This window comes from Oncorhynchus keta, chromosome 19 (genome assembly GCF_023373465.1).
Source record: "Oncorhynchus keta strain PuntledgeMale-10-30-2019 chromosome 19, Oket_V2, whole genome shotgun sequence".
Lineage (NCBI taxonomy): Eukaryota > Metazoa > Chordata > Actinopteri > Salmoniformes > Salmonidae > Oncorhynchus > Oncorhynchus keta.
The window spans coordinates 23,998,646-24,025,360 of record NC_068439.1 but is presented as its reverse complement, the minus strand read 5'-3'; the positions used below and the strand labels follow the sequence as shown (position 1 = coordinate 24,025,360).

The 26,715-nt window shown below is 42.3% G+C and overlaps 3 protein-coding genes across 3 annotated transcripts; 2 read left to right on the top strand and 1 right to left on the bottom strand.

Moving 5' to 3' along the window:
- Positions 1–1,364: 1,364 nt before the first annotated feature.
- On the bottom strand, positions 1,365–3,479 carry ccdc127b (coiled-coil domain containing 127b). The gene is made up of 3 exons (XM_035757667.2): positions 3,330–3,479; positions 2,755–2,886; positions 1,365–2,400 (listed from the first exon to the last, which is right to left on the bottom strand). The coding sequence occupies exons 2-3, from the start codon at positions 2,879–2,881 to the stop codon at positions 1,715–1,717; spliced, it is 813 nt and encodes a 270-aa protein (XP_035613560.1). The 5' UTR covers positions 2,882–2,886; positions 3,330–3,479; the 3' UTR covers positions 1,365–1,714.
- Positions 3,480–3,567: 88 nt separating this feature from the next.
- LOC118371974 (succinate dehydrogenase [ubiquinone] flavoprotein subunit, mitochondrial) lies at positions 3,568–16,786 on the top strand. The gene is made up of 15 exons (XM_035757666.2): positions 3,568–3,700; positions 7,429–7,506; positions 7,704–7,865; positions 9,505–9,648; positions 10,764–10,928; positions 11,093–11,241; positions 11,444–11,568; positions 11,957–12,125; positions 12,658–12,853; positions 13,102–13,276; positions 13,427–13,545; positions 15,248–15,359; positions 15,519–15,649; positions 15,932–16,045; positions 16,242–16,786. The coding sequence occupies exons 1-15, from the start codon at positions 3,641–3,643 to the stop codon at positions 16,326–16,328; spliced, it is 1,986 nt and encodes a 661-aa protein (XP_035613559.1). The 5' UTR covers positions 3,568–3,640; the 3' UTR covers positions 16,329–16,786.
- Positions 16,787–19,257: 2,471 nt separating this feature from the next.
- Positions 19,258–26,069, top strand: LOC118371976 (proteasome subunit alpha type-2-like). Its single transcript, XM_035757670.2, has 8 exons — positions 19,258–19,463; positions 21,816–21,892; positions 22,179–22,311; positions 22,544–22,666; positions 25,199–25,280; positions 25,378–25,451; positions 25,581–25,638; positions 25,787–26,069. The coding sequence occupies exons 1-8, from the start codon at positions 19,363–19,365 to the stop codon at positions 25,901–25,903; spliced, it is 765 nt and encodes a 254-aa protein (XP_035613563.1). The 5' UTR covers positions 19,258–19,362; the 3' UTR covers positions 25,904–26,069.
- Positions 26,070–26,715: the final 646 nt, after the last annotated feature.

The window sequence follows — 26,715 nt, the reverse complement described above, 5'->3', positions numbered from 1 at the left end:
GGAGTTGGAGTTACAGGATGCAAACTTCTGCCTGAAGAAGCTGGCCTTAGCTTTCCTGACTGACTGCGTGTATTGGTTCCTGACTTCCCTGAACAGTTGCATATCACGGGGCTATTCGATGCTATTGCAGTCCGCCACAGGATGTTTTTGTGCTGGTCGAGGGCAGTCAGGTCTGGAGTGAACCAAGGGCTGTATCTGTTCTTGGTTCTGCATTTTTTGAACGGAGCATGCTTATCTAAAATGGTGAGGAAGTTACTTTTAAAGAATGACCAGGCATCCTCAACTGACGGGATGAGGTCAATGTCCTTCCAGGATACACGGGCCAGGTCGATTTACCTAATATCAGTCTCATCTGCACGAACCCAGCCTTTACTATGAATCATCCATACACAAGTTGGCTCAATTGTTTATTTAACTAATTAAACAATTACATAATATACAATACATTAGAGTAAATACCGTCCCCAATGGACTAAACAAAACTATTTGGTTATAACACGACAGATTCAGAGTGGAAAGGGGGGTGTTGGAAGGAAGACTAAGAAATGGGTCTCTATCGGACATGGGAAGCTATTCTCATATAAATACATATGCCACTCACGATCGCTCGTTCGGAGAAAGGTAATGCATTGCATTTACGTGACACTGGCTTCGATAGTTGAGCTGGTGGTGTGAGGCTCTGGTTTGCCCAGTCGAGGTCGCCATTGTCCTTTGTGGATTCTACCGGGTCGTCTTAGAGTGAGATGTGATTTTCTGCGTCGGTCAGTGTTCTTACAAGATTTGCTACCTTTGCAGCTGCGACTGTAATCTTGGACACACTTGTTCTTGAGTGATCAATAGTTCAGAGTTCATACCATTTCACGTGTGGCGCAAGGTCTCACGTTTTCTGGCCTGTAGAGTTGAAATTAGAATTAGCCCTTTTTAAACAAGTGACTTTTCGTCACGGGGCCTATTATTCTAGAGTGGAATAGGGGTTGGTTCATTATTTCCAACCAATTTCTACTCACTTGGGCGGGGCCACTGACTGGGCTCACATTACCATAAAACAAACACTTGTCATTTTAGAAGACTAAATCACATTATCTTTTCAAAAGTATTCTTCTACTTCATCAAACATTTTATCCGTCATTCACATGCAAGCCTCGTAACTGAGGAACCTGTATAAACAGAGTTAGGGTAACGTGCCTGTATTGTCTTTCATTAGGTCACAAACATGAAACAAAATGGACCTGGTCGTAGCTGGCTTCTCCACCAACCGTTTCCACTTTCTCTAAATTAGGAACAATGTTTAATTAGGAGTATTTGGCGGGAGAGTTAATTTGTTCACATCTCTGCTAACTGATTCATTGAAAGGGCGAGCGTCATTACAACTGATATACACAGTGCAAGTGCTGTACTTTATTTGCATACTCCACAAACACAGGTTTGAGATGAGATGTACTGTATGATGGAAACATTTAGTTTAATAAAAAATAAAACACTATAGGATTCTATGAATAGGATATTGGTCACGCAAATAACATTTTAGGTTCAATAAGTGCTTTACAGGGTTAACCATATTGTTTACAGTTTTTATTTTTACTTTCTCTTTCAGATACACATTTTTAGATTATCAACAATAATTTTCTGTACTCATTTTAAATGCTTGTCCTTCCTCATAGGACATATTACACATCATTAATAAATATCACTTTGGTTCATAATCCCAGCGACATCATAGATTGCTAGACTGTGTTCCCAACAACGTGGCCTCTGCTCTCCTGTGTTTCTGTAGTGTGACCTGCAGCTGCCAGTATCTGAGGTAGATCCACATCAGACTACCGTTCTTGCGCTTGTCAGTGTTCAGGTACTGTGCACAGTTGCGGTCATTTTTAAAGATGTCCTTGAGGCCGGCCTCCATATCCAGCTGGGCGAGAGCCCGTTCTCTGCCAGCTCTGACCAGCAAGTCCTTCTCCATTTCCAGCCTCTTCTCCCGGGGCACCAGGATGCTGCAGAAGGCCCCCTGCCTCTCCGCCAGACCCTCCTCCACCTCCCTCAGAGCAGCTATGGCTCCCCGGTGCCACTCGCTCTCCCTCTCCAGAGCCGTGTGGAGGAGGGCCCCAGCTCCGCCAGCCTGCAGCAGTCGGCTCTTCTCGTCAGTCAGGGCCTCCCGCTCCTGGCTAAGCCTCCTGCGTTCCTCCATCAGCTGTTGGCCCTGGGAGGCTATGGCCTGGCGGTAGCCCTGCACGCGGTTCTTCTCCTTCTCCAGTTCCAGCTCCAGGTGGACCGTCTCCCGTCGGTTCTCTCTCAGCGTGTCCTTGTACTTCAGCTCCATGTCATCACAGATGGCCTGCATGCTCTTGTCAAACTTTTCTTTCACCTCCAACACTTCCCTCTGTGACTCTCTGGACCATATCCACCCTGAAAGATGTTTGCATTTAGCTTGCAGTCTACCTGTGCCTTACAAGTTGTGGATGCACAATGTTGCCACTTACTTAGACCTTATCTTACCAAATGAAAGTAAGGAAAGTTTGTCATCAGACATGCCAATCTTGGATTTCAGGATGAGCATTGAGAGTTAACGCATATGGTAAGACATCAACAGTATAGTACATTTTCATTGGCCTAAAATGTATGTATGTAAACTGAGCACAGTGGCCCTCTGATTGCCCAGTAATGCAGTCAGTAACATTGTTATTATGTCTAGTCATAACAAGCAACATGCTCTGTGCTTCTGAAGTCTTGAGCAGGCAACTTGTGTAATACAGTACTTACGAAAGGCAGCGAGACTGATCATGGGCACCAGTAGGGCATAGTTCCACTTGTTCCCATCGCTGCCACCACCATCCCCCCTCTGCTCTGGTCTGATGTTCCATTCCTGGGGGTCATTCAGGTTGTTCATCTGGCCTGCAGAGGTAGCACAAATTGAATGAGTGACATCATATCTGCATATTAATAATGTGCATGAACTGCTCACAATTTGGGCTAAACTGCACTGGTGAAACACAACCAATAAATTATTTATTGACGCAAAAGCATTTAAATATGGGGTATTACAAATGACCATATTCGTCATGATTCTGAAGGGTGCGTTTCTACTGTTCCTACTTACTATCTACATTAACTACAAGTTGACAGAAAGGGCTCGATGGTTGACTGTCAAACTGGAGTTTTTTATAAGCTTGAATCAGAGCTAGTTTGTTAGCTAACTAGCTTTATTTAATGATCTTGGATCGATGCATTCTGAATTCAGTTCCGTTCAAACCAACTTAGTTAATATGACCTGATACAACCTGCAGAAAGTGTTCCTTAACAAAAGGAAAGCATGGTTTAAGTAATATTGCAGATACCTTCTGTTAAAGAATGATAACGTCTCTTCAATCGAACTGCATTCGTCTCTCTTCCGGGTAAAACAGCGTAATTTCCCAAACTAGACTTTGCAGAGGTGAGTTACATTTGAGTCCATTTAGATATTGTCAATATAATGACGTAAACCGAATTATGAGTTGTGAAATATCAAAACAGTAATAAAGAAAGTTATTTGATGATTTAATAAATATATAAATGAGGACTATTTATTTTCCTTTTGAGATGGTATGCTCCGGCACGTGTCAGAGCAGTTTGGTGACGTAGATTTCCCCAGACGAAGCGAGCACCCATCATGGCCGCGGTGTGTACTGCCTCCCGTGTTCTCACCAAAAAGATCCTGTCAGCTAAGGCGGTAAGTATTTGGAGATAAACTGTTGCTATAGAATATCACTATGAACTAATTGATCTTTTGGACTCATAAATGTGTTCATATGAGCTGGTATTCGCAGAGAATTTAACCCACCCTGTTTTGTAACATCAGCTGGTCAATGATGTCTCACCGTTGATGGAGTTTCGTAGCTAGTTACCTAACTATACTTTGCTATGCAATACTGGGACCTAGTTTAATTTGTCACAGTTGAAATAGTTTTCATAAATATCCATGGCAATTCGATTCTGACGAATAGCTTAATAAATATAATTTGTGTTGCTCGTGTATGACGAGTGAATTAAACCTTGCAGTAGCCATTACCATCAGTGTATTGAATGTCAATCAAGGCATGTTAGCTAAGAAGTGGTTAACGATGTGGCTGACCAAGCAGTAGGCTAGTTCCCAGTGTTGGCTGAATCTGTGATGAGTTGGTTTGTGTTGTCTGTCAAACATTGATTTATGTTTGACAAATGTCTCTCGGCTACCTTTTGAATGCGTGCTGTGTTTTAAGAGATGTTGAGACTGGCAAATATTGGTAACTTAGAATGCTAATGTTAGCTAGCTAGAGTTGGCCAGCTCTTAATTGTAAGTGTGCAACTGCAGCCCGGAATTTGGGGCGTTTATTTCACATTTATTTAACCAGGTAGGCTAGTTGAGAACAAGTTCTCATTTGCAACTGCAACCTGGCCAAGATAAAGAGTAGTAATTCGACACGTACAACAACAGAGTTACACATGGAATAAACAAAACATACAGTCAATAATAATACAATAGTACAGTAGAACAAAAGAAAACAAAGTCTATATACAGTGAGTGCAAATTAGGTAAGTTAAGGACAATAAATAGGCCATGGTGGCGAAGTATTTACATTATAGCAATTAAACACTGGAATGGTAGATCGGCAGAAGATGAATGTGCAGGTAGAGATACTGGGGTGCAAAGGAGCAAGATAAATAAATACCAGTATGGGGATGAGGTAGGAAGATAGGCTAAGTACAGGTGCAGTGATCTGTAAACTGCTCTGACAGCGGGTGCTTAAAGCTAGTGAGGGAGATATAATTCTCCAGCTTCAGAGATTTTTGCAATTCGTTCCAGTCATGGGCAGCAGAGAACTGGAAGGAAAGACTACCAAAGAGGAATTGGCTTTGGGGGTGACCAGTGAGATATACCTGCTGGAGTGTTTGCTACGAGTGGGTGCTGCTATGGTGACCAGTGAGCTGAGATAAGGCGGGGCTTTACCAGCAGAGACTTGTAGATAACCTGTTGCAGGTGGGATTGGCGACAAGTATGAAGCGAGGGCCAACCAACGAGAGAGTACAGGTCGCAATGTTGGGTAGTGTATGGGGCTTTGGTGACAAAACGGATGGCACTGTGATAGACTGCATCCAGTTAGTTGAGTAGAGTGTTGGAGGATATTTTATAGATGACATTACCGAAGTCGAGGATCGGTAGGATGGTCAGTTTTACGAGGGTATGTTTGGCAGCATGAGTAAAGGATGCTTTGTTGCGATATAGGAAGCCGATTCTAGATTTAATTTTGGATTGGAGATGCTTAATGTGAGTCTGAAAGGAGAGTTTACAGTCTAACCAGACACCTAGGTATTTGTAGTTGTCCACGTATTCTAAGTCAGAGCCGTCTAGAGTAGTGATGCTGGACGGGCGAGCAGGTGCGGGCAGCGATCGATTGAAAAGCATGCATTTAGGTGCGTTTAAGAGCAGTTGGAGGCCACGGAAGGAGAGTTGTATGGCATTGAAGCTCATCTGGAGGTTAGTTGACAGTGTCCAAGGAGGGGCCAGAAGTATACAGAATGGTGTCATCTGCGTAGAGGTGGATCAGAGAATCACCAGCAGCAAGAGCAACATCATTGATGTATACAGAAAAGAGAGTCTGCCTGAGAATTGAACCCTGTGGCACACCCATAGAGACTGTCAGAGGTCCAGACAACAGGCCCTCCGATTTGACACACTGAACTCTATCGGAGAAGTAGTTGGTAAACTAGGCGAGGCAATCATTTGAGAAACCAAGGCCGTCGAGTCTGGCAATAAGAATGTTGTGATTGACAGAGTCGAAAGCCTTGGCCAGGTCTATGAATACGGCTGCACAGTAATGTCTCTTATCGATGGCGGTTATGATGTCGTTTAGAACCTTGAGCGTGGGGCAGCAGGGTAGCCTAGTAGTTAGAGCGTTGGACTAGTAACCGGAAGGTTGCATCCCTTTGAAGAGGGGGATGACCGCGGCAGCTTTCCAATCTTTGGGAATCTCAGACGGGTAGGGGTTGCAACAATTTCGGCAGACCATTTTAGAAAGAGAGGGTCCAGATTGTCTAGCCCGGCTTATTTGTAGGGGTCCAGATTTTGCAGCTCTTTCAGAACATTGGCTATATGGATTTGGGTAAAGGAGAAATGGTGGGGGCTTTGGCAGGTTGCTGTGGAGGGTGCCGGGCAGTTGACCGGGGTAGGGGTAGCCATGTGGAAAGCATGGCCAGCTGTAGAGAAATGCTTTTTGAAATTCTCAATTATAGTGGATTTATCAGTGGTGACAATATTTCCTAGCTTCAGAGAAGTGAGCAGCTGGGAGGAGGTGCTCTTATTCCCCATGGACTTTACAGTGTCCCAGAACTTTTAAGTTAGTACTACAGGATGCAAATTTCTGTTTGAAAAAGCTTGCCTTAGCTTTTCTAATTACCTGTGTATATTTGTTTCTAACTTCCCTGAAAAGTTGCATATCACGGGGGCTATTCGATGCTAATGCAGAACGCCACAGGATGTTTTTGTGTTGGTCAAGGGCAGACAGGTTTGGCGTGAACCAAGGACTATATCTATTCTTAGTTCTACATTTTTTGAGGGGCATGCTTATTTAAGATGGTGAGTTAGGCGCTTTTAAAGAATAGCCAGGCATCATCTACTGACGGGATGAGGTCAATGTCATACCAGGATACCCTGGCCAGGTTGATTAGAAAGGCCTGCTCGCAGAAGTGTTTCAGGGAGCATTTGACAGCGATGAGGGGTGGTCGTTTGGTCGCAGACCCATTACGGCTGCAGGCAATGAGGCAGTGATTGCTGAGATCTTGATTGAAAACAGCAGAGGTGTATTTGGAGGGTGAATTAGTTAGGATGACATCTATGAGAGTGCTCGTGTTTACTGATTTGGGGTTGTACCGGGTAGGTTGGAAGGAGGAGAGATGACTAGAAACGAGTCGGTTGACCATTTTATGTGTGTATTAATTGTCGGAGTAGAGGACCTTGTGCATTTCAGGTAAAATAACGACCTAATGTTTATATCCCAGGACAAATTAGCTAGCAACAGCAAGCTAGCTAAATTGCCATACATGTTTTAATGCTTTTCAACCTGTCCCCAAATTAATGTAATTGGTTCAGAGTTTGTTTTGATATTTTAACATGTGTCGTGATTGCGTTTGGTGTAGGGGAACAAAATAAATGTATGCACGATGGCGCACGCACGCAGCCGGTTTTGGTTCCGTGTTAGGGTACATGTTGCTGCAGCAGTCTCACCTTAATTAATTATGTAACCATCAGCTGGCTGTGTTTTCACTGCATTTTAAAACATTGAGCAAACTACACTAATGTTAGAGGCCTATAGACAAGTCATAAATTGACTTGACATTTTGTGGATAAGTCTAGTTCTTGCAATTGAATACATTCATCAATAGCCTTGCGTAGCCTATGTTCTCTATTCTTTCTCCATTTAGTTTCCGGCAGTATCCCAGAGCTCCAGGAAGCTCCACTTCTCCATCTACGGGAAGAACGAGGCTAAAGTGTCAGATGGCGTAAGTCTGCGTAGTCCATGTTCATCTTTGACATTACTGTATGAATGGATTCAATATGTTTGCACAAAATATATAGTCTTTTAGATGTATTTAATTTGTGTCAGTGCTTGTAGAGACAATTTGTATTATACAACTCTAGCTAGAGAAAATACTGAAATGTTAATGTTTTATGCTTGTGTTTTTACTGGTTTCTACAGATCTCCACACAGTACCCTGTGGTAGACCATGAGTTTGATGCCGTGGTTGTGGGTGCCGGTGGGGCAGGACTACGTGCTGCTTTTGGCCTGTCTGAGGCTGGCTTCAACACAGCTTGTGTCACAAAGCTGTTCCCCACCAGGTCGCACACAGTGGCTGCACAGGTATATATCAAGTTATATATTCTACAAGATTCAATGGGAAATGACCTTGTAACAGCAGGAAATATCCCAGATTGTCCCCTTAAACTTCTTTGGGATAGCCCCCTTTTACATTTTTTCTTTGCTTAAAATGACATACCTAAAACGAACTGCCTGTAGCTCAGGCCCTTAAACAACAATATGCATATTCGTGGTACCATTTGAAAGGAAGCACTTTGAAGTTTGTATAAATGTGAATTGAATGTAGGAGAATATAACACAGATATGGTTGAAGAAAATACAAATATATATATATATTTTTTTCTACCACCGTCTTTGAAATGCAACAAAGGTCCCACATCTAGCCATCACTCTAATTCCGATAGTGTCCATAAGATGGCAGCAGTTTGTGCAAAGTTTCAGACGATTAACTTGAAGTATGAGCAAACTACATGACATTTAGTGTGAAGTCACCCAGGTACATTTGGGCAAATTGTGATGGAGACATTTACATTTTTCTGCAAGAATATTGTCAAATCTGTATACTTGGACTTTGATTTAGCTTTCCCAGTATTAGTAGCTATATTATAAGTTCAACATTTGCAAAACACCCAGTTTTCATAACTTCATAACTCTCCATATTCTTATAATTCTTGTCCAAAAGGAAAAGGCTTACTGTCGCACAAGGTTAGCAGCTACATTTTGTGACATATGGTGTTTCCCGATACTCCTGTAAAGCCCAGCTCATTGGCTCTCTAGCTAGCTTTGTTTGACGCCGATTAATGTTTATTTGTCAAAGTTACAGTCGATCAAGTGAAGACCGCCCGCATTATCGGTTTGCCATGAAGGCGTCGCTCTCTGACCCAATTTGGTGGTCTATAGGATATACTACACCCCTAATGATATAGTGAAGTCTGGTTATGTTCTAGGATCTCTAAGGAATTAATATGAATGTGATTTGACTGGTTGAAACAACGTTTAGGGTTAGATTTTCAGATTCCCTTCTTTGCAAATTGAATGAGTGGAAATACAAAATCGATCATGCATGCTATATGGACCTTTTAGGACATGAAAAATGATTTTATCTAACAAAACAAAACTTCATGTTATCTCTGGGACCCTTTGGATGATAAATCAGAGCAAGATTTCAGAATGTAATAACACATTTAACCTTCATAGGTGAATTTATAGAACCTATTGCAGTGGGGAAATAGTGTTTTGTTGTTCGGAGCTCTCCTCTCTCAGTAGCATGGCACCCCCCGCAGTATTAGCTACTGTAAATTGGACAGTGCAGTTATATTAACAAAAATCTAAGCTTTCAGCTGATATAAGACACTTGTCTGTACCGACATTTGTTGTTTCTCTAAAATGTGCGATTGTGACAAGGCACTGCATGATTTACAACTGTCCCGTTGGCGGGACGCCTATCCCAAAGAAGTTTTTAAATTCCTGTGTTGCGTGATAACAAGTCTCATCAACTCTGTTTGCATTATACACAGAAGACAGCAATGCCATTTTTAAATTCACAATGAATTAACCATATCCCACTGCAGTGGCTTTATCAGCCAACTTAATGTTTTACACTTGTATTAGGCATACCTCCATGCAATATCTACAAAAAAAGTCCATAGTTCAAGTCCTGAACAGTTGTTTTTGCATTTAGGGCGGGATCAATGCAGCCCTTGGAAACATGGAGGGAGATGATTGGAGGTGGCATTTCTACGACACAGTGAAGGGATCTGATTGGCTGGGAGACCAGGACGCCATACACTACATGACAGAGCAGGCCCCACATGCCGTTGTGGAGGTGAAACACACACACACACAGCTTTTTAGATATGGTAAAGCAGGATATTCACTAACGTAAATTAAACTATGCTGCTGATGGTTCTTTGTGGAAAAACAAATGTATTGAAAGGTAACCAGCCTCTTGAAAGCGGAGTTGGTAGAAGGGTCCAGTAGGGGAATGTGGCAGGCGTGGGGCAGCAGGTAGCCTAGTGATTTTAAGATCGTTGGGCCAGTAACCAAAATTATGCTGGTTTGAATCCCTGAGCCAACTAGGTGAAAAATGTGTATATTACCTTGAGTAAGGTACATTACTCTAATTGCTCCTGTCGAGCGTCTGCTAAAATGTACTGTAAAAATACATGCTAGTGGTGGTGTAAGCAAAAGTCCCATGCTTAAAGGTGAAATATGCAAAAATTCTAATTCTAGTTGGCCTAATTCTAGTTGGCCTTTCAGTTTGGGAAAAAAATCATTGTACCATCAAAACCGCTGGGAAATTTATTTTCAATATCCAAAAATATTGTATTTTCAGCTGTTCGAAGCTGGTATAGAGAACCGGATGTAAAAGATTCAAAATGAAAGTTAAGAATAGGAAGCAGAGACTTAGAAATAGCTTACATAGAACAGATCTACTGCTTCTTACGCTTGCATTCAATTAGTGACCGATCTATAACTCACATTTCTATTTGAATTTGGTTGGGTTGCCCTACATATTGCAGCTTTAAAAGCGCTGCAGCAGAATTCAACGGCCCTTCCTACTAATGAATTAATGCTGTGTCCTGTCCTTTCAGCCCTTCTGATGTATCAAAACGAGTGAAAATGCCCTTATTCTCCTCTGCAATGTTGTGTAGGTGCCTTTACATAGACTCAAACAATTTGATGTAATACATTCTGTGTATTTTAATAATTGGCTAAAGTGCAAGCGTATTAGTGTATGTAGCCTATAATTATTTTGGGATTAACCCCCCTCCCAATCAGAAATGATTGGCACAACATCAAAACAAGCACTGATAGAATGGTAAAATGAAAGCATTCATGTATTATTTATTGGCTACCTTACTATTTCTAACTTTCTGTTGTGAAAATAACTGAATGCTGGTGTGCCAGTGATTTAACAGGTCTTCTTGATGTCCCCAGCTAGAGAACTTTGGCATGCCCTTCAGCCGAACCGAGGATGGCAAGATCTACCAGAGGGCTTTTGGTGGCCAGAGTCTGAAGTTTGGCAAGGGAGGCCAGGCCCACCGGTGCTGCTGCGTAGCTGATAGAACCGGCCACTCCCTTCTGCACACACTCTACGGACGGGTACGTCAATGTCTTGACTCAATATTCCATAATCCACCACTTGCAGTCGTGCTAAATTCTGAATTCCATTTTACTGACAAACTCTGCTTTTAGAATCTCATGTTCTGTCCTGTTTTTGCTGGATTCACTAATCTATCACTCTTCTACCCTTCTCACCTTTTTAGTCTCTGAGGTATGACACCAGCTACTTTGTGGAGTATTTTGCCCTGGACCTGCTGATGGAGGAAGGAGAGTGTAAAGGTGTGATTGCTCTGTGTATGGAGGATGGATCCATCCACCGCTTCAGGTCCAAGAACACAGTCATTGCCACAGGGTATGTAGATGTTTCTGTAGTGAATAAGTTTACAGTTAGAAGGCTTGTTCCAAGTAATCTGGGAGCTTTGTCTTACCTATTATACCAGTAATGTTAACTTTTTAACATCCTCACCCTGGGCAGAAGGTGCCTCCTTGATGACGATGTAAAGTTCTAATATTTTGCCCTGATTCTTACTCCTGCCACTCTGCTCAATCTGCAGTGGTTACGGCCGTACCTACTTCAGCTGCACATCAGCCCACACCAGCACAGGAGACGGTAATGCCATGGTGACCCGTGCAGGCCTGCCCTGCCAAGACCTGGAGTTTGTCCAGTTCCACCCCACAGGTCAGTGTCAGATTGGCAATAGAGGCCTGTCTGCTAGGGAGTGAAATTAAGGACATGAAATAAACATTTATTTGAGAAGAGTTGATAAACACTCAGAATAGGCCTATCTGTTAGACATGTAATCTTGAAAGTGTTTCTGTCATTAGTCTGAATGTAACTGTGAATTATCATGTGTGTTTCATGACGTCGTTGATGACAATGGCTAGTATCGTTGGTGACAATGGCTAGTATCGTTGGTGACAATTAAATCATATGGTCAGAGGGCTGGCAGACATGTCTGTTTACATACTGTGGATACATAATCATACTATAAATATCATTGGGAGTTAAGTGGAGTCCATCGGTGCCCTCAGTGCTGGTTTCATATGACGAAACGTAATCCCTCTAGGTATCTATGGAGCCGGCTGTCTGATCACAGAGGGGTGCCGTGGTGAGGGAGGAATCCTCATCAACAGTGAGGGTGAGCGCTTCATGGAACGATACGCCCCTAACGCCAAGGACCTGGCCTCCAGAGACGTCGTGTCCCGCTCCATTACCATCGAGATCCGAGAGGGCAGGTAAGATTACCAAGGCTCTGTCTTCCCTGAGCACCCATAGAAGTATTGTGCTGATGCTGGATAACTGATGTGTGACTGCATGCTCTATCGATGTCAGATCATTGATTTAATATTGGCATGCAAATTTTTAAAACAAAGTGTCAAATAGATGGTCAATCTAGAATCCATCTATTCATGCTTTGAATCAACCTCAAGAATGTTACATTTTAGACCTCAAGAATGTTACATTTTTGTAATTTAGCAGATGTTCTTATCCAGAGTGACTTACAGGAGGAATTAGGGTTGAGTGCCTTTCTCAAGGGCACATTGACAGATTTGTCATCTAGTCTGCTCAATGATTCGAACCAGCAAACTTTTGGTTACTGGTCCAACACTCTTACTCTTAACCGCTAGGCTACCTGCTGAATGACAGAAAATGGAATTCGCATGGAATCTACCCACAAATTCCAATTGAGATGTTTCCACCTTGCCATGAGTTTCAGGTGTGAAAGACAACGGTCATGCTAACAGACTTTTATCTGTGTGTTCCTAGGGGATGTGGCCCAGAGAAGGACCATGCGTACCTGCAGCTGCACCATCTCCCACCACAGCAGCTGGCCACCCGTCTGCCAGGCATCTCTGAGACTGCCATGGTCTTCGCCGGTGTGGATGTCACCAAAGAGCCCATCCCTGTCCTGCCCACCGTCCACTACAACATGGGAGGAATCCCCACCAACTACAAGGGACAGGTAACTAGCAGCATCAGTTGAAAAGAAATGTCATATTTGTATATTTTCTTATTAAAAGTCCTATGAAATAAACCTAATATAGGTAAGCAAATCTAATGAGACAGATGTAGTGAGTCTTTAAACTGGACCTCTCTTAGGTTTAATGTATTCAAACGATCTTATCATATAATATATGTATTGTCAGCTGTGATGTAATATGTCTGCTGTACCATAGATCATTTTATGATTTACTGTCCTGTTCTCCACAGGTCCTCACGTACACACCTGAGGAGGGGGACAAGGTGGTGCCAGGGTTGTTTGCCTGTGGTGAGGCTGCCTGTGCCAGTGTCCATGGTGCCAACCGCCTGGGAGCTAACTCCCTGCTGGATCTGGTGGTGTTTGGACGTGCCTGCGCCCACACAATTGCTGACATCTGCAATCCAGGTACCAAGTCTCTTCTTTAACTCTTACCTGTATGTCAAGACAAAAGCACATGCAATAATGCATTGTCCCACAACTTCTTAATGTAATGGCCAGGCCAAGGCTCCCTTGGAAAAATAGTTAGACAATCATGGCAATGTGGTGTTTCTGCAGGAGAGAAGCTCTCCCCCCTGAAGCCCAACGCAGGAGAGGAGTCTGTGGCCAACCTGGACAAGTTGAGGTTTGCTGACGGCAGCATGAGGACCTCCGAGATCAGACTGAACATGCAGAAGGTATGGATTAAAAACAATTTTGTGGGGGGAATGGAACTGATATGCCTTGGATGGTCATCAAATCTACTGGTAATGAGTGTTAAATACACTGCTCAAAAAAATAAAGGGAACACTGAAATAACACATCCTTGATCTGAATGAATGAAATATTCTTATTAAATACTTTTTTCTTTACATGGTTGAATGTGCTGACAACAAAATCACACAAATTATCAATGGAAATCAAATTGATCAACCCATGGAGGTCTGGATTTGGAGTCACACTCAAAATTAAAGTGGAAAACCATGCTACAGGCTGATCCAACTTTGATGTAATGTCTTTAAAACAAGTCAAAATGAGGCTCAGTATTGTGTGTGGCCTCCACGTGCCTGTATGACCTCCCTACAACGCCTGGGCATGCTCCTGATGAGGTGGCGGATGGTCTCCTGAGGGATCTCCTCCCAGACCTGGACTAAAGCATCCACCAACTCCTGGACAGTCTGTGGTGCAACGTGGCATTGGTGGATGGAGCAAGACATGATGTCCCAGATATGCTCAATTGGATTCAGATCTGGGGAACGGGCGGGCCAGTCCATAGCATCAATGCCTTCCTCTTGCAGGAACTGCTGACACACTCCAGCCACATGAGGTCTAGCATGGTCTTGCATTAGGAAGAACCCAGGGCCAACCGCACCAGCATATGGTCTCACAAGGGGTCTGAGGATCTCATCTCTGTACCTAATGGCAGTCAGGCTACCTCTGGCGAGCACATGGAGGGCTGTGCGGCCCCCCCAAAGAAATGCCACCCCACACCATGACTGACCCACCGCCAAACCGGTCATGCTGGAGGATGTTGCAGGCAGCAGAATGTTCTCCACGCAGTCTCCAGACTGTCAATTGACAGACGTGTGCTCAGTGTGAACCTGCTTTCATCTGTGAAGAGCACAGGGTGCCAGAGGCGAATTTGCCAATCTTGGTGTTCTCTGGCAAATGCCAAACGTCCTGCACGGTGTTGGGCTTGTAAGCACAATCCCCACCTGTGGATGTCGGGCCCTCATACCACCCTCGTGGAGTCTGTTTCTGACCGTTTGAGCAGACACATGCACATTTGTGGCCTGCTGGAGGTCATTTTGCAGGGCTCTGGCAGTGCTCCTCCTTGCACAAAGGCGGAGGTAACGGTCCTGCTGCTGGGTTGTTGGCCTCCTCCATGTCTCCTGATGTCCTGGCCTGTCTCCTGGTAGCGCCTCCATGCTCTGGACACTACGCTGACAGACACAGCAAACCTTCTTGCCACAGCTCTCATTGATGTCCCATCCTGGATGAGCTGCACTACCTGAGCCACTTGTGTGGGTTGTAGACTCCGTCTCATGCTACCACAAGAGTGAAAGCACCGCCAGCATTCAAAAGTGACCAAAACATCAGCCAGGAAGCATAGGAACTGAGAAGTGTTCTGTGTTCACCACCTGCAGAACCACTCCTTTATTGGGGGTGTCTTGCTAATTGCCTATAATTTCCACCTGTTGTCTATTGCATTTTGCACAACAGCATGTGAAATTTATTGTCAATCAGTGTTGCTTCCTAAGTGGACAGTTTGATTTCACAGAAGTGTGATTGACTTTGAGTTACATTGTTGTTTAAGTGTTCCCTTTATTTTTTTGAGCAGTGTACTTGTACAGTACCATCACTTCTTTGCTAAACGTTTGTTCCTCTCTCTGTCATCAGACCATGCAGAACCACGCCGCTGTGTTCCGTACCGGCAAGGTCCTGAAGGAGGGATGTGACAAGATGGATGCTGTCTACCAGACCCTGGACGACATCAAGACCTTCGACAGAGGTCAGCATCTCATTCCCTCTGCTGATGTGATGTGAATTGTGTTTCAATTGCCCCATCTTGCAAGGGCAGAAGGTCTTTGTTGTCCCATTGTTGGACTTGATTGCAACAGGGATTATGTTCTGAAGCAGTGTTAAAGTTCCCTCTGTCTCCTCCCCTTAGGTATTGTGTGGAACACTGACCTGGTGGAGACCCTGGAGCTGCAGAACCTCATGCTGAACGCTGTGCAGACCATCAACTCTGCTGAGCAGCGCCAGGAGAGCAGGGGAGCCCACTCCAGAGAGGACTTCAAGGTAAGAACTGAAGAGACAGAAACCACTGCTATACTAGCCTGGCCTGCAATGACAATTTGTTGTCTGGCAAAGTGATATTGCTCGTAATGCATACGGTTCCATTTTGTTTCATGGTAGGGGCCTCTATGTGGACATGTTTTGTTTGGAGCTGAAAGTAATGCATATGAACAAACACTGCTATTGTCGTCACACACTATAAACTATAGGAGCTCTCTCCAGTAGTAGTTGGACCAGTCTGTAGACTGATGTTTCATTCTGAAAGATTCCTTTGTACCATTGCAGGACCGTATGGATGAGCTTGACTATGCCAAGCCTCTGGCGGGACAGGTGAGGAAGCCCATTGAAGAGCACTGGAGGAAACATACCATGTCCACTGTGGATCCTAAGACGGGAAAGGTAAATATGCTCACAAAACACACAAAGTCCAGTGCCTAATGATTGTTTAACCACAGATTTTTATTTTTCTAAATATAAATGACAGGATTAATTGTAACCTTTAATTCTTAACAACACAATAATAGCAGAGTCTGTGCTTGCCAATTTTAATTTGCTATCACTAACCCATCTCTCCCTTTTTGTGCTTCTGTTATAGGTAACTCTGAAATACAGACCGGTTATTGATAACTCGCTTGATGCAGAGGACTGTGCTGCTATCCCTCCCGCCATCCGTTCCTACTAAGCTCATAACTATCTGATGCTGACTCAACTCTTTTATATATGATCAAGATTTATGCTTTTGCAGTTATCCTTTATGAAGTTAACATGATTCTCATATTACTGCTAATAAATACTATAAGTGGAATATTTGATATTTTCGATAATAAACCTTACTTGTGCAAATGTGAGTTGTGTGTATTTTAAACTTCTAACACATTTTGCTATTGTTATTTTTGGAAAATACATACATTTCATTTTTAAATATTGAATAATTGTAGAAATCTGTCAAAGTCGTGGTTTGAATTTTTTTACCCCAATTCTAAAGAAACACAATGCCAATACAATACTCAATTTCTTCACTCAGTGGCTATGCTTGGTTAAGGAAAAACACATTTCTAATCTGTATGTCAAGTTCTGTTTATCTTGCGTGCTTCCTGTTTTGTAGGATTTATCTTGAATAAAGATGCTGAAATAACTCAATCCCTCCTGTCTTGTGTAGTGTGTCAGTAATTCCAAATACCATGTCAATGTTCTATCTGAAATACAATAATCAAAGGCGCTGGAGGAAGCACCAGCAAGCACCCTGTAATTGGAAGATGTCTTTGATTACAGAAAATAACGATGGTTTAGAAACTGACTGTTGTGTATTTTAAAATGTAGGCGTTGTGATTAACTTTTTTTGGAAGGGGGAATGGTATGCAACCGGCTACATACTGGTGTGGACCGGTTCATAAAACATCCTCCATTGAGGCTGCTAAGGTGTCAATTTCCTCAACACAATTTAATGGCAAGAAGGTGGGTAAAAAAACTATGTACTTTATGAAATGCCATTTTCCACTACCATGCTACAGTGGCTAGTCCTGGTCCACATTAGTGTTTTAAAACTATATGACCAGAAAAAAATGACTGCTGCAACAAATACAGGGTCCTTGCTATCTGGGTTCCTTGGGACATTACAACTCTGTCATTACCCTGTTGAAATTTAAGAAGTTTAGGGTAGAAAGCTATAGGCAACATCCGGGACTAGCATTAGCCACTGTAGCACAGATAGTTGTAAAAATCTATGACTGTAGCATGTTGGTGGAAAATAGTGTTTCATAAAGAAAGTAGCAATGCATTTTTCCCACCATTTGCTTTTGACTGTAAGATTAAACAACTCTATATCGCCATCTGCAGGCCTTGGGCTTTGTTGGAAACATCCACAGACAGACAACCCCAGTACCACAAGAACAAAACAATATAAAAGCCCAATCAATTGTATTAATACTTGTAAACAAAAATAAAGTATATTTTATTAATTCAGAGGCTCATCTGAAAGTTATGTGCATGTTTCGCAGAGAAATTAGTAGGTTGATAAAATGCTGTCTCTGGAGAGGGCAAGAACAATATGTATGTCAGAATAAGTGCAGTATTATAAGGAGACGTATACTTGGAAAACGGAGGAGGAATGTAGAGAAAATGTGAGGCAGAGGAAGTTCGAGATAAGAAGGAAGAGGGTGAACTTGAAACGGTTACAAATGGTGGGGAAAAGGGAGATGGTTTGTTAAAGAAGAATGGTAGAAAGTGTAAGCAGGGTGAGCTGTACACCGGATCGAAGACAGGAGGAGAAATGTGAGTGAGGGCGAAGTATAGGAGGGGTTAGGTGTGGGTGGTGAAGTTCTCGGGAGCCTGAGGCTTGCACGGATGGTGAGGATAAAGATGAGTCTGGCAGTGGGAGTGACATTTTTGGAAAAAGTAAATCCTTGCCTTTTGGCTGATCCATTTGTGGTTTCATGTTGGGTGAAAAGAAAGTTGGGGACTTTGGAACCGGTGAAGGTAACCAGAAATGGTCTTGTGATAATTGTTTGTGTTTCTGCTGGTCAGAGGAAGCAGGCGCTCCGCGTTAAACGAATGGGGACAAGAGGTGTGAATGGTTTTGCTCTCAAGACAAGGGCGCCATTGAAAGGAGTGATTACTGGGGTAGCGGTAAATGTGAAAGTTGACCAACTGAAGGGAATGATTCCCGGTGTTTGGGATGCTTGTCGTTTGGTCCTACGCAGACAGTGGCGTGAGTGGTCAAACAGAAGAGTCGTTGCCTGTTCTTTTTAGTTTTAATATTGAGTCTTTGAGCGCAAAAGTGGTGTTAGGATATATAGAGCATGAGTCAAAGGAATGTGTAGCTTTGGGGGAAGCAGTGGTATGTGTTAATTGTAGGGATGCCCATGGGGCTGAGGATCAGAAATCTCCGGTGCGAGAGAGGCAGGTTGAGGTTTCCAGGCTTAGAGTAGTGCAGAAGTTGTCATATGCTGAGGCAGTGAAGAAAGTAGCGGAATATGGGTCGAGGGCGAGGGACCCTGAGAGGAGTGGTGTGAGTAGTAGATCTGTACCAGTAGGCCAACAAGTGATATATGCTTCACTAAGATTTAATTTATAGCGTTTATTGCAGTGGTTATCAACTGTACTGCAGGGATGGAACGCAAGTCGCAGAAAATTGGGGTTGTGGTGGCAGCTGCAGAGGTATTTGGGTGAACGAGACTTGAAGTCAGAAGTGTCCAGTCCTTTCAGGCTGTTGGCTTGAGGGATGACTAGATATATTTAAATGGTGGAGTAGGGTGGTGTGTTTTTGGTGAATGTAGGGTATTTCCAGTGGTGGAAAAAGTACCCAATTGTCATACTTGTGTAAAAGTAAAGATACTGTAACGACCCTGGGTTTATAAGCGCGGATATCGATATTGAATTTGACCATTTTCCATTCAAAATGTAACGAGTACTATTGGGTGTCAGGGAAAATGTATGGAGTAAAACGTACATTATTTTCTTTAGGAATGTAGTGAAGTAAAAGTTGTAAAAAATATAAATAGTAATGTACAGATACCACAGAAAACTACATAAGTAGTACTTTAAAGTATTTATTTTACCTTACACCAGTGGGTATTTGTTTATTTTATTTTTTATTTTCAAGGAAAGTTTAAGGGAGTTATACTTCAGTCTAGTAGGTGGCGGTAATACATTATTTATTGGATGCCAATCGCGGTTAAACCTCATCGAAGAACAAACAGCGCAATGAGCGGAACTTCATGAAGCTCATTTCCGCCATCTGGTCCGTCCAGCAAAGCTTTCCCCAAGACAGATCAACAATGGCTGAACGAGGATACAGCTTCTCCCTCACTACTTTCAGGTAACTTAAAATAACAATATATTTCTGCGTAGCAACACAAGACGTAATCAATTAACACCTTACCATGAAGCCATTTTCCGCGATAGTTGTGATCTTTCTCTTACTATATGGCCATTTAAATGCACCTGAGGCAACACTTACAAGAGATGCAGTGTCACGCCGATATAGCTAACGTTAATGCTTAGCTAACTAACGTTATCTTCCTACCGCTAACTGTTGTTGAAGCCACTGATGTATAGCTTGAAGGGTGTTAGTTAGCGTAAGCTAATTCATCTCCAAGATGGTTAACATGTCTAATGTAGGCTATCTAATGTCAGAATATGTGTACTGCAGTTCCTATTTCTGGTGTTAGCAAGTTAGATACAATCCCCATAGCTTCTGTGTAACTTTAACTGTCTGACGTTAGCTTGCTAACGTAAACTCACCCCATTCCGTACAAATGTGCGCAACCGCAACATTCAAACGAGGCTACAAAGAATACTAATGGGACTGTAGCGACTGTGTTCACTTCAAAATCGGGGGTGTGAACTAGGTTACTATTCCAGCGTTGATCGACATGGTAATGTCTCTATAGTATTGGAGAAAAGTTGAAAAAACGGACTCTCCGTTACACCGGGACGTGTCATGTCGTAACGTACAGCAAGCATAAAGCAACTATTTCTGTTTTACAATCTCTCTCCACCTGGTGTTGCACTACTCTCTACTCCTTTAAAAACAAGAAATGGACAGTGACAGGGGTAAGGGGGGATACCTAGGCATTTTTTGCGTCATCATTGCATGGGATCATCATTCTCAAAGCCACTGTTTATTCACGGCCCTAAAAACCCGATTCAAATTCGACACAAACCTTCAAATAGGTATGTAATGACACATTATATAAACTCTTTATAGTGTTTTATTTACATTTTAGAGGCGATAAGGTGATAAGTTGGACAGATCGAGTGGGGGGGGGGAAAGGCCTGGCATTGTAGAGACTTTAATATCTGACAATGGGCCCTGTTACAAATCAAATGAGTTTGATTCCTTCACAAAAGCATGGGAGTTCACACATGTCACCACAAGCCCACATTACCCTCAAAGTAATGGCCTTGCTGAAAAATCTGTGCAGATTGCTAAATCACTCATGGATAAAGCAAAAGCAGACTAGAGACCCCTACCTCAGTCTCCTTGAGTACCGCAACACTCCAGTTGACAACTTAAAATCCCCAGCCCAGCTATTGATGAGCCACAGACTTCGCTCAATCCTTCCCAGCACCAATCAGCAGCTGCAACCTGAGGTCGTCAGCCACAAGGAAATGCATGCAAAACGTGCACAGAGACAACAACAAAAGTGATACTACGACAGGTCAGCTAGACCACTGCCACCACTGATCGACGGAGAGTCAGTTAGAATCCAGGAGCATGGCCTCTGGAAGCCAGCAGTCGTCATCCAGCCAGCTGACACTGAACGTTCATATCACATCCGCACCGCAGAAGGAGCGGTGTACCGCCGCAATCGTAGTCTCCTACTGAACACACAAGAACAACACACTGATGAGATGAACTGTTCCCCTGAAAGAGAACGTGATGGACTAAACACACCCACAGCACAACATACACCATACTTACCTGCAACACCACAAGAACTGTTGACTGACACAGAAGCATGCTCAGCATCATATCGCACAAGGTCAGGAAGAGAGGTCAAGTCCAGAGCTGTCCTAGACCTGTGAAATGTCAAAGGGTGTAGGCGGATCGCTGCCCGAAGAGTTCCAGACTTTAAATGTTATTGAAAGTTCACTTGAAATGCTTTGGTATTGTATTTGTTTGAAATGTTAAGATGTTATTTCTACAGTGAAAGCTGAGTTGCTGAGAATTCCTTGTTTGAAAAGTAACAGTATGTTGGATTATTGTTTGTCTGTTGATTCAGTTGGTGTAGAATGCAATATAAATGGTTACTTACCTAGAGTTCAAACTACAGAGCATGTATTCAAAAGAATCTCGTAGAATTCCAAAACTAGACATCTCTCCGTCTCACTATCACGCATTAGTTTCGCTTCCCCACTCTACATTTTTAAAAAGACCCGACGGGACTCATTGTGTGCTTGAATAATGCAGAAACGGGCAGTGTTTAGGTCATGTAAATGATTGTTGGAAAGGGGAGAAATTGTGCTTTACAATGGTATTGACATTACAGTTGATCTGGAAGTATTACGTTTTGGGGGCGCTAAAATAAGGGCAATAGTACGGACGTTACATAGACACAACTATTCGGGTTTTGACTACACAGCTAACTAGTTAGTGAGATATTTAGCTAGTTAAGTTAGCTAAATGGTTGTAACTAAGATTGAATACCTTCCCTTTTTCCAACAGCCCCTCTGGGAAACTGGTCCAAATTGAATATGCCCTGGCAGCTGTAGCCGCAGGTGCTCCCGCTGTGGGAATCAAAGGTAAGTACCTAGCTAGTAAAAACAGCAGTTTGATGCAGGTAGTTTGCATCCACCCTGTCTATTAATTCGTGTAACACTTTTAAAGCCACTTTGATACCGAAGTGACTTTTTCGTAGCAGTTTAGTGAAAGTGTCCCCTGTTTATTCCGTTTTTCATTCATCACTACCCACCCAATTAAACACATCAACATGGTTGTACAAGTCACTACTCAACATCACCTTCTTAAGTAGCCTAATGAGAGCTGATTCCAAGCATTGAATTTCATGTATTTTTGTTTCCCTTCCAGCCTCAAATGGAGTTGTCTTGGCAACAGAAAAGAAACAGAAGTCCATCCTGTACGACGAGACTAGTGTTCACAAAGTGGAGCCCATAACCAAACACATCGGCATGGTGTACAGTGGCATGGGACCTGACTACAGGTAATGAGACCTCCTGCTTAATGGAATTTAACTTCAACACAGCATGTACTATTCATGACACTCCCTAGGCACTCGAGTATACTGGCCACTTCATAGGCACATTGTTGTTTTTCATAGAATAGGCCTATTTGTAAGATGTATGATCAAATAAGGTAAGTAAACAAAGTGAACTAAAGCTACAGTCCTTGACTGTATTGAGTACTTGGAGAGATGCTTTTTGTTGTGTTGACAGGGTGCTGCTCCGGAGAGCCAGGAAGTTGGCCCAGCAGTACTTCCTGGTGTACCAGGAGCCCATCCCCACAGCTCAGCTTGTTCAGAGGGTGGCCTCTGTCATGCAGGAATACACACAATCAGGGTATGGAGTAGGTTGAAAGTCAACTGTTTATTCAATGTTTGTTTTCAGGCTGTTGAATAAGAATTGTAGAAAAACTCTATTAAAACCCAATTATGATAAGTGTACCGTATTAGATAGTTAAACTACAAAAAATGTACATTATCTTGTAGTTTACCAATAAAATGGGCTGGTGGTGACATAGACATACTTGGTATTCATATTCCTAAAGATATAAATGAACTTACCCCAACCAATTTCAATAGAAAGTTAGCAAAAATAGATAAGATTCTATAACCATTTATGAAAAAATCACCTTGATTTACTCTAGTCCTATCAGTTTACTTGTTTTTTAATTCATATGAGCAAAGAATATTTACATTAATATACTTTATTTGGGACTTTAAGCTAGAAAATGTAAACGTACCTATTTTATATAATGAATATGTGTATGGGGGGCTGAACGTTTTCAATTTTAAAGCATTAAACCTGTAACTAAAAGCTTCACTGATACGCTTAAACCTGAACTGGTTCTCCAGTAGATTACTAAGAAAGGCTCATCCTTTGTTAAAAAATTATTTATTTTGCCTTTAGGGCCTTTCAGAACAGGTGTGTGTATACAGTTGAAGTCGGAAGTTTACATACTTAGGTTGGAGTCATTAACACTCGTTTTTCAACCACTCCACAAATTTCTTGTTAAAAAACTACAGTTTTGGAAAGTCGTCTTTGTGGATAACACAAGTAATTTTTCCAACAATTGTTTACAGACAGATGATTACACTTATAATTCACTGTATCACATTTAAACAGCTTGGGAAATTCCAGAAAATGATGTAATGGCTTCTGATAGGCTAATTGACATAATTTGAGTCAATTGGAGGTGTACCTGTGGATGCATTTCAAGGCCCACCTTCGAACTCAGTGCCTCTGCTTGACACCATGGAAAAATCAAAAGAAATCAGCCAAGACTTCAGAAAATAAATAGTTGACCTCCACAAGTCTGGTTCGTCCTTGGGAGCAATTTCCAAATGCCTGAAGGAACCACGTTCATCTGTACAAACAATAGTACGCAAGTATAAACACCATTGGACCACGCAGCCATCATACCACTCAGGAAGGAGACGCGTTCTGTCTCCTAGAGATGAGCTTACTTTGGTGCGAAAAGTACACATCAATCCCAGAGCAACAGCAAAGGACCTTCAAGATGCTGGAGGAAACAGGTACAGGTACAAAAATATCTATATCCACATTAAAACGAGTCGTATATCGACATAACCTGAAAGGCTGCTCAGCAAGGAAGAAGCCACTGCTCCAACACCGCCATAAAAAAGCCAGACTACATTTTGCAACTGCACATGGGGACAAATATTGTACTTTTTGGAGAAACATCCTCTGGTCTGATGGAACAAAGAACTGTTTGGCCATAATGACCATTGTTGTGTTTGGAGGATAAAGGCAGAAGCTTGCAAGCCAAAGAACACCATCCCAACCGTGAAGCACGTTGTGGGGGTGGCCTACTGCAGGAGGGACTGGTGCACTTCGCAAAAAAGATGGCATCATGAGGTAGGAAAATTATGTGGATATATTGAAGAAACATCTCAAGACATCAGTCAGGAAGTTAAAGCTTGGTCGCAAATGGGTATTCCAAATGGACAATTTTCCCAAGCATACTTCCAAAGTTGTGGCAAAATGGCTTAAGGACAACAAAGTCAAGTTATTGGAGTGGCCATCACAAAGCCCTGACCTCAATCCTATAGAAATGTTGTGGGCAGAACTGAAAAAGCGTGTATGAGCAAGGAGGCCTACAAACTTGACTCAGTTACACCAGCTCTGTCAGGAGGAATGGGCCAAAATTCACCCAACTTATTGTAGGAAGCTTGTGGAAGGCTACCCAAAACGTTTGACCCAAGTTAAAGAATTTAAAGGCAATGTTACCAAATACTAATTGAGTGTATGTAAACTTCTGACCCACTGGGAATGTGATGAAAGAAATAAAAGCTGAAATGCATAATTCTCTACTATTATTCTGACATTTCACACACACTTAAAATAAAGTGGTGATCCTAACTGACCTAAGACTGAATTTTTACTCAGATTAAATATCAGAAATTTTGAAACTGAGTTTAAATGTATTTGGCTAAGGTGCATGTAAACTTCTGACTTCAACTATATGTATGTATGTCTACAGTACCATTCAAGTTTGGGCACACCTACTCATTCCAGGGTTTTTCTTAAATGTTTTACTCATTTCTACATTGTAGAATAATAGTGAAGACATCAAAACTATGAAATAACACGTATGAATTCATGTTGTAACCAAAAAAAGTGTTAAACAAATCAAATATATTTTAGATTTTTCAAAGTAGCGCCCCTTGCCTTGACAGCTTTGCACACTCTTGGAATTCTCTCAACCAGTCTAATGATGAATGCTTTTCCAACAGCTATTCTAATCTGATATCGTTCAAATAATGTAAAATATATATATTCCCAATGAAGGCATTCGCGAGGGAGTCAATTTGTTTCATATAGGCTTAAATGTTTTGTCTATTGCTGCAGGGGTGTCCGTCCTTTCGGAGTATCCTTGCTGATCGCTGGTTGGGATGAGGACAGACCATACCTTTTCCAGTCTGATCCATCTGTAAGGGCTCGTTATCACATTTTGCTATCTGAACATGTTTACCTTCTGTATTTCTTGTGAGATTATGATGACATCATGGTTTGATTTCTCTACACAGGGAGCATATTTCGCCTGGAAAGCAACTGCTATGGGGAAGAACTACGTCAATGGTAAAACATTCCTTGAGAAAAGGTATTTCAATCTATTTCTCCCCCACTCCAATTGGCACCATACTCACAACAGTTGAGGTTAAACTGCAGCTGTTAGTAACCCTTTGTATACATTTGAGGTAAATTGAGGTAAATTGAATGTCTTGCTCAGATACAATGAAGACCTCGAACTGGAGGATGCCATTCACACAGCTATCTTGACTTTGAAGGTGAGTTACTCTCTTGAAAGCCTCTCCTGCTGGGCTTCTATGCGTTGATGTCTGATGTCAGACACACGTTTATTAAGAGACCAGCCTCTTGTGATTTTCTTGCATTTGGGTCATGAGCAGAATCCTGAATGCTATATTTTATTCACAGGAAAGCTTTGAGGGTCAGATGACCGAAGACAATATTGAAGTGGGGATCTGCAATGAAGCCGGCTTCAGGCGACTGTCACCCGCAGAAGTGAAAGACTACTTGGCGGCTATCGCTTAAAACAAATGTGACTTGTGTTAGTGTGATTTGATTGTTTATCTTTGGTTATTGCAAAAATAAATTGACTCTACTGTATTTTCAACATAACAGCATTTATTTGTTTGTATTCCAGTCCCTCCCTTCTGACAAGCTCAGTAACTTTCAATAAATTCCAGAAAGTAAAGAAGCTACTATCATGTCTTTATTTCACATCTATAACTTGAGCTTCTCACAAAATAAAAATAAACATTTCACACAATAGACAAAATACACTACATGGCCTTGTCAAAAATCTCATTACAAAATTATAGGCATTCATATTTTTGGTATTTTATTAGGATCCCCATTAGCGGTTGCAAAAGCCCTTCCTGGGGTCCACATGAAACATAATACAGAACATTATTAGACAAGAACAGTTCAATGACAACTTATCTCAGCAAAAAAAGAAATGTCCTCCCGCTGTCAACTGTTTATTTTCAGCAATTAACATTTGTAAATATTTGTATGAACATATCAAGATTCAACAACTGAGACACAAACTAAACAAGTTCCACATACATGACTAACAGAACTGGAATAATGTGTCCCTGAACAAAGGGGGTCAAAAGTAACAGTATCTGGTGTGGCCACCAGCTGCATTAAGTACTGCAGTGCATCTCCTCATGGACTGCACCAGATTTGCCAGTTCTTGCTGTGAGATGTTACCCCACTCTTACACCAAAGCACCTGCAAGTTCCTGGACATTTCTGGAGGTAATGGCCCTAGCCCTCACCCTCTGATCCAACAGGTCTTAGACGTGTTCAATGTGATTGAGATCCGGGATCTTCGCTGGC